Here is a 13,173-nt window from a genome sequence, read left to right as displayed (position 1 = left end):
GGTACCAGCCTCACTAGACGTGTCTGTAAGCAGCCCGGTACCAGCCTCACTAGACGTGTCTGTAAGCAGCCCGGTACCAGCCTCACTAGACGTGTCTGTAGGCAGCCTGGTGCCAGCCTGACTAGACGTGTCTGTAGGCAGCCTGGTGCCAGCCTGACTAGACGTGTCTGTAGGCAGCCTGGTACCAGCCTGACTAGACGTGTCTGTAAGCAGCCCGGTACCAGCCTCACTAGACGTGTCTGTAAGCAGCCCGGTACCAGCCTGACTAGACGTGTCTGTAGGCAGCCTGGTGCCAGCCTGACTAGACATGTCTGTAGGCAGCCTGGTACCAGCCTGACTAGACGTGTCTGCAAAAAATAAAATAAATAAATAAGTGGTTAAATATTTGTTAAACAAATCCTAAAAAGTCCTCATCTGTCTTATTTCTCTCAGATATAGGACAGCCACTTCAAAACATACGTCCATTTGATTACCCCACACCGGCTTTATCACAGTTGCAACTGACAGTATTTTTCAGTTCCGAACCATTTCTGGCGGCCTTCCTCAAGTTTCCAAAAACGTACCAGAAGCGATGCATGTTAAAGTTCAGTCCGAACGTCTGGGCTCTTAAAAAAAAGTCCCCCTGGAAGAAGATGCCTCATCAATCGGTGCTAAAGGTCGTTGACCTCTATGAATGAGGCAGGCAAGGGGTTTACTAATAATAATAAAAGCTATTTGATTCAATTGTTTTTGTCTTTCCAGAGAGGTGAGGACTGGAATATGTGAACATTGTACAGTGCTGGTGATCTTTTTTTTATATATAACCCACCATTGAAGATGCCTGCGGTGTCCAGTGGGGTGAAGGACTTGTACCTCTCTACTAACCTGGGGGACCTCAACAAGAAAGCTGAAGTCAAGTCTGACAAAGTCAACACCAAGAGGTAAGCTATAGTTCTGGCATGGATGTCATTCAAATGGCACTTTAAAAATAATCACCTGAAAATTGGTGGTCTAAGTAAGGGTTTCCCTCACTTGATCCTGCCCCCCCCAGCACCACTCAGCAGATTCATATAATCAAAGCTTGGTGATGAGTTGGTTATTTGAATCAGCTGTGTAGCGATAAGGCAAAAACCAGGCCTGTTGTGAGCAGCCAGTGTCTGTATGGTCCTGGTAACAGGCCTGTTGTGAGCAGCCAGTGTCTGTATGGTCCTGGTAACAGGCCTGTTGTGAGCAGTCTGTGTCTGTATGGTCCTGGTAACAGGCCTGTTGTGGACAGCCAGTGTATGTATGGTCCTGGTAACAGGCTAGTCTAGTGTTCAATTCTCCAGCTATGTCCAAGAGTGTACGGTAAATGTTCTATTGTGTTTTTGCAGCTATGTCCAGAGTGCCTGTAAGATCTTCAAGGCTGCGGAGGAGTGTCGTCTGGATGGAGACGAGGAGAGGGCCTATGTTCTCTACATGAAATACCTAACGGTTTATAATCTCATCAAGAAGAGGCCCGACTTCAAGCAGCAACAGGTACCAACCGTGGTCCATTAGTTCCCCCCCGTACCAAGATGTAGCCTTGTCGACAACAAGTGTTTCTTATATGGACACGTTCAGGTTATAAACCCTCCCTGTTCTTCCATATGGTCCCTAGTGAATACGACACATGTTTTGCTACTCAAACCACAGAGAGGGTTCAAGCCATACGATATGTCTTAAAGGAGACTGGGAGCTCCCATCTCCCCATGTATTTTTCAGACTGTAGGAATGTAATGGGGAGACGTAGCATGTAGAGGGGAGAAGTAGTGGGTGAAGAGGGATTCAACCCCATGCCGACATGGGCTATGTGCTTGTAGACTGCAGAACTAGTGATGAGCCACACTCCCACACAGGACTGTTATGATACTGGCCATAGTGAGGGTTCCTACCGTGATGGCACGGTCTATTGATTTTCCGATTGGTTATAGAATAGTACTGTCTTAGTCGAAGTGGATGCTGCAGGTGTCACGTTAACCATCCATACTAAAGGTACTTTATTTTCGGTGACTTGTGAAATGTCATTCTGTTTGTCAAATGACACAGTGTATTGATTTTGGCTAGCTGTTTCTTCTGTTGTTGAGACCGCTGTCATCTGAAGCAGCTTTCCTCTCTGTTGTCCCAGGAGTTTTTCCTGTCCCTGCTGGGGCCCAACAGCTTTAAAAAAGCCATAGAAGAAGCCGAGAAGCTCTCTGAAAGCCTTAAACTCAGGTGGGTGCCCTGGCTTCTATGTTGTCGTCGGCATTTATTCACAGACATTACGTTCACTTTGTGCACTTTGTACTGGATGTTACTAAATCAACTGGTATTCTGTTGGCATAGGTTTTAGCTGCACTTCAATAGCCCTGAATGGTTGGAGACCATTGACTTTGCCAAAGACGGAGATACGTTGATTTGAAGCTATAGAATCTCAGTCTAATGTTTCTACAGGTTACTGTTTCTGTTTTCCTGTGTGTGTGTTTAGATACGAGGAAGTCGAGGTTCGCAAAAAACTTGAGGAGAAAGAGAGACAAGAGGAGAAGAAGAAGAGGGGGGATAAGACAGAGAAAGATGGAGGGAGGGCATCTCCAAAAGGAGGGAAAGAGATCAAGAAGGTAGGTTCCTAAATGACGACGAGGACACAACAGCTCTGACGAAGGCTGTGAGGTCGATACGTAAGCTCAGATAAGCAAGTGGTACTGGAAAAGGACACGTCTGGGTTTGTCTTTTCTGTTAGGTCGTGATATAATCATTCCCACGAACATGAAACGAGTATGTTCACACATCTGAGTGTTTTTCCTGTGCAGATGAAAGTGGATCAATTTATTAATTTAAAAACAAAGTTTGGACCCAAAGGTTAATGTTTATTACACTGTAATAAATAGATTGTAATCCGCTTGAATTAACTCCAGGAATGTGTTCAATTGTTAACTTCTTACGGCTGATATCGGCTGGGATCCCCTTAACGGGATCGACTTGACAACAGCCAGTGAAGTGCAGGGCGCCAAATTCAAACAACAGAAATCTCATAATTAACATTCCTCAAACATACAAGTATTTTACACCATTTTAAAGATAAACTTGTTGTTAATCCCACCACAGTGTCCGATTTCAAAAAGGTTTTACGACGAAAGCACACCATCTGATTATGTTAGGTCAGTACCTAGTCACAGAAAAACAGCCATTTTTCCAGCCAGAGAGGAGTCACAAAAAGCAGAAAGAGATCAAATTTATCACTAACCTTTGATGATCTTCATCAGATGACACTCATAGGACTTCATGTTACACAATACATGTATGTTTTGTTCATTAAAGTTCATATTTATATCCAAAAATCTTAGTTTACATTGGCGCGTTATGTTCAGTAATATTTGCCTCCAAAACATCCGGTAATTTTGCAGAGAGCCACATCAATTTACAGAAATACTCATAATAAACTTTGATAAAAGATACAAGTGTTATACATCGAACTTTAGATAAACTTCTCCTTAATGCAACCACTGTGTCAGATTTCAAAAAAACGGAAAACGGAAAAAACACATCATGCAATAATCTGAGTACGGCGCTCAGACACAAAAACAAGCCATACAGGTACCCGCCATGTTGTGGAGTCAACAGAAGTCAGAAATAGCATTATAAATATTCACTTACCTTTGATGATCATCAGAATGCACTCCCAGGAATCCCAGTTCCAGAATAAATGTTTGTTTTGTTCGATAAAGTCCATAATTTATGTCCAAATACCTCCTTTTTGTTTGCGCGTTTAGTTCAAAAATCCAAATTCATGATGCGCAGGCCAGACGAAAAGTACAATTCCATTACAGTTCGTAGAAACATGTCAAACGATGTATAGAATCAATCTTCAGGATATTTTTAACATAAATCTTCAATAATGTTTCAACCGGAGAATTCCTTTGTTTTTAGAAACTAAAAGGAACGCAGCTAACTCTCACGGGGGCGCGCCTGAGTGAGCTCATGGCACTCTGCCAGACACCTGTTTGAAACAGCTCTCATTCCCTCATTCTTCACAGTAGAAGCCCGAAACAAGGTTCTAAAGACTGTTGACATCTAGTGGAAGCAGTAGGAAGTGCAATATGACCCCATAGACACTGTATATTGGATAGGCAATCATACAAACCTCAGATTTCCCACTTCCTGGTTGGATTTTTTCTCAGGTTTTTGCCTGCCATATGAGTTCTGTTAGACTCACAGACATCATTCAAACAGTTTTAGAAACGTCAGAGTGTTTTTATCCAAATCTACTAATAATATGCATATCTTAGCTTCTGGGCCTGAGTTGCAGGCAGTTTACTCTGGGCACCTTATTCATCCAAGCTACACAATACTGCCCCCAGCCATAAGAAGTTAAATATAAATGCATATGATATTAACACCTGAAGGACGCCTTAACAAATCAGAGTTTAGTTTAAGCCTGGTGAAGCATGTTTCTGTTCTGTGTGTTATTGAGGTGAACGTTTACATCCTCCTGTCAGCACCAGTTGTGGTTGACACCAGTTGTTGACACCACCCCTGTCGACACCACCCCTGTCAGCACCAGTTGTTGTGGTTGAGAGTTGGTCCTTTAAGATGGGGGGGGTCTCAGTTGTAATGTTCTGTGTTCTAGGTAAAAGAGCACAAGGAGTTGAAAAATGGACCTTCAAAAGGTAAGGATGGTGACCAGCAAACTGACTCAAACGCTTTTTTTTTAAGTTTAAGAATTTGAGGTAAAACGAAGTTATGACATGAATATAAGTTGTTTTACACAACAGGTTGATGTTCATTGATTTATCCATCTTTTTTTATCCCCTCCCTTCCTCCCTCCGTACCTCCCCTCCCTCCCTCCTTACCTACCTCCCTCCCTCCTTAACTACCTCCCTCCCTCCGTACCTCCCCTCCCTCCCTCCGTACCTACCTCCCTCCCTCCGTACCTACCTCCTTCCCTCCGTACCTACCTCCTTCCCTCCCTCCGTACCTCCCTCCCTCCGTACCTCCCTCCCTCCGTACCTCCTTCCCTCCCTCCGTACCTACCTCCTTCCCTCCCTCCGTACCTCCCTCCCTCCGTACCTCCCTCCCTCCGTACCTCCTTCCCTCCCTCCGTACCTACCTCCTTCCCTCCGTACCTCCCTCCCTCCCTCCCTCTGTACCTACCTCCCTCCGTACCTCCCTCCCTCCCTCCGTACCTCCCTCCCTCCGTACCTACCTCCCTCCCTCCCTCCCTCTGTACCTCCCTCCCTCCGTACCTCCCTCCCTCCCTCCGTACCTACCTCCGTACCTCCAACCCTCCCTCCCTCCGTACCTACCTCCCTCCCTCCCTCCGTACCTACCTCCTTCCCTCCCTCCCTCCGTACCTACCTCCCTCCCTCCGTACCTACCTCCCTCCCTCCCTCCGTACCTACATCCCTCCGTACCTCCCTCCCTCCCTACCTACCTCCCTCCCTCCGTACCTCCCTACCTCCGTACCTCCCTCCCTCCGTACCTACCTACCTCCCTACCTCCGTACCTACCTCCCTCCGTACCTACCTCCCTCCGTACCTACCTACCTCCCCCCCTCCGTACCTACCTCCCTCCCTCCCTCCCTCTGTACCTCCCTCCCTCCGTACCTCCCTCCCTCCCTCCCTCCGTACCTACCTCCGTACCTCCAACCCTCCCTCCCTCCGTACCTACCTCCCTCCCTCCCTCCGTACCTACCTCCTTCCCTCCCTCCCTCCGTACCTACCTCCCTCCCTCCGTACCTACCTCCCTCCCTCCCTCCGTACCTACATCCCTCCGTACCTCCCTCCCTCCCTACCTACCTCCCTCCCTCCGTACCTCCCTACCTCCGTACCTCCCTCCCTCCGTACCTACCTACCTCCCTACCTCCGTACCTACCTCCCTCCGTACCTACCTCCCTCCGTACCTACCTACCTCCCTCCCTCCGTACCTACCTCCCTCCCTCCCTCCGTACCTACCTACCTCCCTCCCTCCGTACCTACCTACCTCCCTCCCTCCCTCCGTACCTTCCTCCCTACCTACCTACCTACCTCCCTCCCTACCTCCCTCCCTACCTCCCTAGCTGCGGTGCCAGCAGGAGGGATAACAGCAGAGGGGTTGTTCAAGATGATGAGGGACCAGGCCATTACGGTCATTGTGATGGACGCTCGCTGCCTCCGAGACTTCCAGGACTCACAGATCCAGGTCCCCACCCAGACTGTCATCAGTGTCCCAGAGGAGGCAATCAACCCTGGGTACGGAGGGAGCAATGGATGGATGGAGGGTTGTTACATGTATGGTTGATCCAGGTCTCCACTCTGAGCATACCCAAATAAATGTATTAAAAAAATACTAATAATCACTACGGGCTCCAAGCTGTCTTCTCTGGGGCCACATTCAGCCCGTGGGCCGTGTGTTGTGCACCCCTGCTCAAGGGTAACGGGTCATTATTCTGTTCCCACAGCATCACAGTGAACCAGATAGAGGCCAATCTACCTGCTGCATCCAGAGAGACGTGGAAGAGACGGGGGTTCGTAGATTACATCGTCCTACTGGACTGGTTCAGCTCTGTTACTGACCTCAAACTGGGAACCACCTTACAAAGCCTCAAAGATGCTCTCTACAAGGTAACATAACATAGGAATGTGTGTTCCCTGCAATGCTTCCTCAGTCAGTGTGTTTCCATTGAGGTAGTGTGTGTTTCCTCAGTCAGTGTGTTTCCATTGATGTAATGTGTGTTTCCTCAGTCAGTGTGTTTCCATTGAGGTAATGTGTGTTTCCTCAGTCAGTGTGTTTCATTGAGGTAATGTGTGTTTCCATTGAGGTAATGTGTGTTTCCATTGAGGTAATGTGTGTTTCCTCAGTCAGTGTGTTTCCTCAGTCAGTGTGTTTCCATTGAGGTAATGTGTGTTTCCTCAGTCAGTGTGTTTCCATTGAGGTAGTGTGTGTTTCCTCAGTCAGTGTGTTTCCATTGAGGTAGTGTGTGTTTCCTCAGTCAGTGTGTTTCATTGAGGTAATGTGTGTTTCCTCAGTCAGTGTGTTTCCATTGAGGTAGTGTGTGTTTCCTCAGTCAGTGTGTTTCATTGAGGTAATGTGTGTTTCCTCAGTCAGTGTGTTTCCATTGAGGTAGTGTGTGTTTCCTCAGTCAGTGTGTTTCCATTGAGGTAATGTGTGTTTCCATTGAGGTAGTGTGTGTTTCCTCAGTCAGTGTGTTTCCATTGAGGTAATGTGTGTTTCCATTGAGGTAATGTGTGTTTCCTCAGTCACTGTGTTTCATTGAGGTAATGTGTGTTTCCATTGAGGTAATGTGTTTCCTCAGTCAGTGTGTTTCATTGAGGTAATGTGTGTTTCCTCAGTCAGTGTGTTTCATTGAGGTAATGTGTGTTTCCATTGAGGTAATGTGTGTTTCCATTGAGGTAATGTGTGTTTCCATTGAGGTAATGTGTGTTTCCATTCAGGTAATGTGTTTCCTCAGTCAGTGTGTTTCATTGAGGTAATGTGTGTTTCCATTGAGGTAATGTGTTTCCTCAGTCAGTGTGTTTCATTGAGGTAATGTGTGTTTCCATTGAGGTAATGTGTGTTTCCATTGAGGTAATGCGTTTCCTCAGTCAGTGTGTTTCATTGAGGTAATGTGTGCTTCACAGTGGGACAGTACCACTATCCTGCGTAGTGAGCCCATGGTCCTGGAGGGAGGCTATGAGAGCTGGCTCCTCTTCTACCCCATGTACACATCCAACGCCAAAGTCAGACCGCCCCGAACACACAGCTACAGCACCCTTCCACAGCGTGAGTACCCCTAACCTTAACCCTCACCCTAACCCCCCGAACACACAGCTACAGCACCCTCCCACAGCGTGAGTACCCCTAACCTTAACCCTCACCCTAACCCCCCCGAACACACAGCTACAGCACCCTTCCACACGGTGAGTACCCCTAACCTTAACCCTCACCCTAACCCCCCGAACACACAGCTACAGCACCCTTCCACAGCGTGAGTACCCCTAACCTTAACCCTCACCCTAACCCCCCGAACACACAGCTACAGCACCCTCCCACAGCGTGAGTACCCCTAACCTTAACCCTCACACTAACCCCCCGAACACACAGCTACAGCACCCTCCCACAGCGTGAGTACCCCTAACCTTAACCTTAACCCTCACCCTAACCCCCCCGAACACACAGCTACAGCACCCTCCCACAGCGTGAGGACCCCTAACCTTGACCCTCACCCTAACCCCCCGAACACACAACTACAGCACCCTCCCACAGCGTGAGTACCCCTAACCTGACCCTCACCCTAACCCCCCGAACACACAACTATAACACCCTCCCACAGCGTGAGTACCCCTAACCTTGACCCTAACCCCCTCGAACACACAACTATAACACCCTCCCACAGCGGACCACATTCACACATTTCTGTCTGTACCCGAAACACACCACAGCACTGAGCTATTCGCCGTTCAAGCAAGAAATACAGCCGGTAGGACTCTGCCTGCAGAAAAACAGCCGGTATGACTCTGCCTGCAGAAATACAGCCGGTATGACTCTGCCTGCAGAAATACAGCCGGTATGACTCTGCCTTCAGAAATACAGCCGGTAGGACTCTGCAGAAATACAGCCGGTATGACTCTGCCTGCAGAAATACAGCCGGTATGACTCTGCAGAAATACAGCCGGTAGGACTCTGCAGAAATACAGCCGGTAGGACTCTGCCTTCAGAAATACAGCCGGTAGGACTCTGCCTTCAGAAATACAGCCGGTAGGACTCTGCCTTCAGAAATACAGCCGGTAGGACTCTGCAGAAATACAGCCGGTATGACTCTGCCTGCAGAAATACAGCCGGTATGACTCTGCCTGCAGAAATACAGCCGGTAGGACTCTGCCTGCAGAAATACAGCCGGTATGACTCTGCCTGCAGAAATACAGCCGGTAGGACTCTGCCTGCAGAAATACAGCCGGTAGGACTCTGCCTGCAGAAATACAGCCGGTAGGACTCTGCCTGCAGAAATACAGCCGGTAGGACTCTGCCTGCAGAAATACAGCCGGTAGGACTCTGCCTGCAGAAATACAGCCGGTAGGACTCTGCCTGCAGAAATACAGCCGGTAGGACTCTGCCTGCAGAAATACAGCCGGTAGGACTCTGCCTGCAGAAATACAGCCGGTATGACTCTGCCTTCAGAAATACAGCCGGTAGGACTCTGCAGAAATACAGCCGGTATGACTCTGCCTGCAGAAATACAGCCGGTATGACTCTGCAGAAATACAGCCGGTAGGACTCTGCAGAAATACAGCCGGTAGGACTCTGCCTTCAGAAATACAGCCGGTAGGACTCTGCCTTCAGAAATACAGCCGGTAGGACTCTGCCTTCAGAAATACAGCCGGTAGGACTCTGCAGAAATACAGCCGGTATGACTCTGCCTGCAGAAATACAGCCGGTATGACTCTGCCTGCAGAAATACAGCCGGTAGGACTCTGCCTGCAGAAATACAGCCGGTATGACTCTGCCTGCAGAAATACAGCCGGTAGGACTCTGCCTGCAGAAATACAGCCGGTAGGACTCTGCCTGCAGAAATACAGCCGGTAGGACTCTGCCTGCAGAAATACAGCCGGTAGGACTCTGCCTGCAGAAATACAGCCGGTAGGACTCTGCCTGCAGAAATACAGCCGGTAGGACTCTGCCTGCAGAAATACAGCCGGTAGGACTCTGCCTGCAGAAATACAGCCGGTAGGACTCTGCCTTCAGAAATACAGCCGGTAGGACTCTGCCTTCAGAAATACAGCCGGTAGGACTCTGCCTGCAGAAATACAGCCGGTAGGACTCTGCCTGCAGAAATACAGCCGGTAGGACTCTGCCTGCAGAAATACAGCCGGTAGGACTCTGCCTTCAGAAATACAGCCGGTATGACTCTGCCTTCAGAAATACAGCCGGTAGGACTCTGCCTTCAGAAATACAGCCGGTAGGACTCTGCCTTCAGAAATACAGCCGGTAGGACTCTGCAGAAATACAGCCGGTAGGACTCTGCCTTCAGAAATACAGCCGGTAGGACTCTGCCTTCAGAAATACAGCCGGTAGGACTCTGCAGAAATACAGCCGGTATGACTCTGCCTGCAGAAATACAGCCGGTAGGACTCTGCAGAAGTACAGCCGGTATGACTCTGCAGAAGTACAGCCGGTATGACTCTGCAGAAATACAGCCGGTATGACTCTGCCTGCAGAAGTACAGCCGGTATGACTCTGCCTGCAGAAATACAGCCGGTATGACTCTGCCTGCAGAAATACAGCCGGTATGACTCTGCCTGCAGAAATACAGCCGGTATGACTCTGCCTGCAGAAATACAGCCGGTATGACTCTGCCTGCAGAAATACAGCCGGTATGACGCTGCCTGCAGAAATACAGCCGGTATGACTCTGCCTGCAGAAATACAGCCGGTATGACTCTGCCTGCAGAAATACAGCCGGTATGACTCTGCCTGCAGAAATACAGCCGGTATGACGCTGCCTGCAGAAATACAGCCGGTATGACTCTGCCTGCAGAAATACAGCCGGTTTGACGCTGCCTGCAGAAATACAGCCGGTAGGACTCTGCCTGCAGAAATACAGCCGGTAGGACTCTGCCTGCAGAAATACAGCCGGTATGACTCTGCCTGCAGAAATACAGCCGGTAGGACTCTGCCTTCAGAAATACAGCCGGTATGACTCTGCCTTCAGAAATACAGCCGGTAGGACTCTGCCTTCAGAAATACAGCCGGTAGGACTCTGCCTTCAGAAATACAGCCGGTAGGACTCTGCAGAAATACAGCCGGTAGGACTCTGCCTTCAGAAATACAGCCGGTAGGACTCTGCCTTCAGAAATACAGCCGGTAGGACTCTGCAGAAATACAGCCGGTATGACTCTGCCTGCAGAAATACAGCCGGTAGGACTCTGCAGAAGTACAGCCGGTATGACTCTGCAGAAGTACAGCCGGTATGACTCTGCAGAAATACAGCCGGTATGACTCTGCCTGCAGAAGTACAGCCGGTATGACTCTGCCTGCAGAAATACAGCCGGTATGACTCTGCCTGCAGAAATACAGCCGGTATGACTCTGCCTGCAGAAATACAGCCGGTATGACTCTGCCTGCAGAAATACAGCCGGTATGACTCTGCCTGCAGAAATACAGCCGGTATGACTCTGCCTGCAGAAATACAGCCGGTATGACGCTGCCTGCAGAAATACAGCCGGTATGACTCTGCCTGCAGAAATACAGCCGGTATGACTCTGCCTGCAGAAATACAGCCGGTATGACTCTGCCAGCAGAAATACAGCCGGTATGACGCTGCCTGCAGAAATACAGCCGGTATGACTCTGCCTGCAGAAATACAGCCGGTATGACGCTGCCTGCAGAAATACAGCCGGTATGACTCTGCCTGCAGAAGTACAGCCGGTATGACGCTGCCTGCAGAAATACAGCCGGTATGACTCTGCCTGCAGAAGTACAGCCGGTATGACGCTGCCTGCAGAAATACAGCCGGTATGACTCTGCCTTCAGAAGTACAGCCGGTATGACTCTGCCTGCAGAAATACAGCCGGTATGACGCTGCCTGCAGAAGTACAGCCGGTATGACGCTGCCTGCAGAAATACAGCCGGTAGGACTCTGCCTGCAGAAGTACAGCCGGTATGACTCTGCCTGCAGAAATACAGCCGGTATGACGCTGCCTGCAGAAATACAGCCGGTATGACTCTGCCTGCAGAAGTACAGCCGGTATGACGCTGCCTGCAGAAATACAGCCGGTATGACTCTGCCTTCAGAAGTACAGCCGGTATGACGCTGCCTGCAGAAGTACAGCCGGTATGACGCTGCCTGCAGAAATACAGCCGGTAGGACTCTGCCTGCAGAAGTACAGCCGGTATGACTCTGCAGAAATACAGCCGGTATGACTCTGCAGAAATACAGCCGGTATGACGCTGCCTGCAGAAATACAGCCGGTATGACTCTGCAGAAATACAGCCGGTATGACTCTGCAGAAGTACAGCCGGTATGACGCTGCCTGCAGAAGTACAGCCGGTATGACTCTGCAGAAATACAGCCGGTATGACTCTGCAGAAGTACAGCCGGTATGACGCTGCCTGCAGAAATACAGCCGGTATGACTCTGCAGAAATACAGCCGGTATGACTCTGCAGAAATACAGCCGGTATGACGCTGCCTGCAGAAATACAGCCGGTATGACTCTGCAGAAATACAGCCGGTATGACGCTGCCTGCAGAAATACAGCCGGTATGACTCTGCAGAAATACAGCCGGTATGACTCTGCCTGCAGAAGTACAGCCGGTATGACTCTGCAGAAATACAGCCGGTATGACGCTGCCTGCAGAAGTACAGCCGGTATGACGCTGCCTGCAGAAATACAGCCGGTAGGACTCTGCCTGCAGAAATACAGCCGGTAGGACTCTGCCTTCAGAAATACAGCCGGTATGACTCTGCCTTCAGAAATACAGCCGGTAGGACTCTGCCTTCAGAAATACAGCCGGTAGGACTCTGCCTTCAGAAATACAGCCGGTAGGACTCTGCAGAAATACAGCCGGTAGGACTCTGCCTTCAGAAATACAGCCGGTAGGACTCTGCCTTCAGAAATACAGCCGGTAGGACTCTGCAGAAATACAGCCGGTATGACTCTGCCTGCAGAAATACAGCCGGTAGGACTCTGCAGAAGTACAGCCGGTATGACTCTGCAGAAGTACAGCCGGTATGACTCTGCAGAAATACAGCCGGTATGACTCTGCCTGCAGATGTACAGCCGGTATGACTCTGCCTGCAGAAATACAGCCGGTATGACTCTGCCTGCAGAAATACAGCCGGTATGACTCTGCCTGCAGAAATACAGCCGGTATGACTCTGCCTGCAGAAATACAGCCGGTATGACTCTGCCTGCAGAAATACAGCCGGTATGACGCTGCCTGCAGAAATACAGCCGGTATGACTCTGCCTGCAGAAATACAGCCGGTATGACTCTGCCTGCAGAAATACAGCCGGTATGACTCTGCCTGCAGAAATACAGCCGGTATGACGCTGCCTGCAGAAATACAGCCGGTATGACTCTGCCTGCAGAAATACAGCCGGTATGACGCTGCCTGCAGAAATACAGCCGGTATGACTCTGCCTGCAGAAGTACAGCCGGTATGACGCTGCCTGCAGAAATACAGCCGGTATGACTCTGCCTTCAGAAGTACAGCCGGTATGA

The 13,173-nt window shown here is 49.6% G+C and overlaps 1 protein-coding gene across 2 annotated transcripts in view; it reads left to right on the top strand.

The window, feature by feature from the left end:
- The first annotated feature begins 737 nt into the window (after positions 1 to 737).
- The window catches only part of LOC129848152 (ubiquitin carboxyl-terminal hydrolase 8-like), a 41,980-nt gene continuing 29,544 nt past the window's right edge, over positions 738 to 13,173 (top strand). For both annotated transcript variants that reach the window (XM_055915627.1, XM_055915626.1), the window contains exons 1-8: positions 738 to 920; positions 1,353 to 1,497; positions 2,126 to 2,211; positions 2,465 to 2,594; positions 4,604 to 4,643; positions 6,032 to 6,203; positions 6,413 to 6,575; positions 7,593 to 7,734. In XM_055915627.1, coding sequence (XP_055771602.1) covers positions 817 to 920; positions 1,353 to 1,497; positions 2,126 to 2,211; positions 2,465 to 2,594; positions 4,604 to 4,643; positions 6,032 to 6,203; positions 6,413 to 6,575; positions 7,593 to 7,734 — 982 coding nt within the window. In that variant the 5' untranslated portion in view covers positions 738 to 816. The remainder of the gene's footprint in view (positions 921 to 1,352; positions 1,498 to 2,125; positions 2,212 to 2,464; positions 2,595 to 4,603; positions 4,644 to 6,031; positions 6,204 to 6,412; positions 6,576 to 7,592; positions 7,735 to 13,173) is intronic.

This window comes from Salvelinus fontinalis, unplaced genomic scaffold (assembly GCF_029448725.1).
Source record: "Salvelinus fontinalis isolate EN_2023a unplaced genomic scaffold, ASM2944872v1 scaffold_1017, whole genome shotgun sequence".
Lineage (NCBI taxonomy): Eukaryota > Metazoa > Chordata > Actinopteri > Salmoniformes > Salmonidae > Salvelinus > Salvelinus fontinalis.
This window is presented reverse-complemented; position numbering and strand designations above follow the sequence as displayed.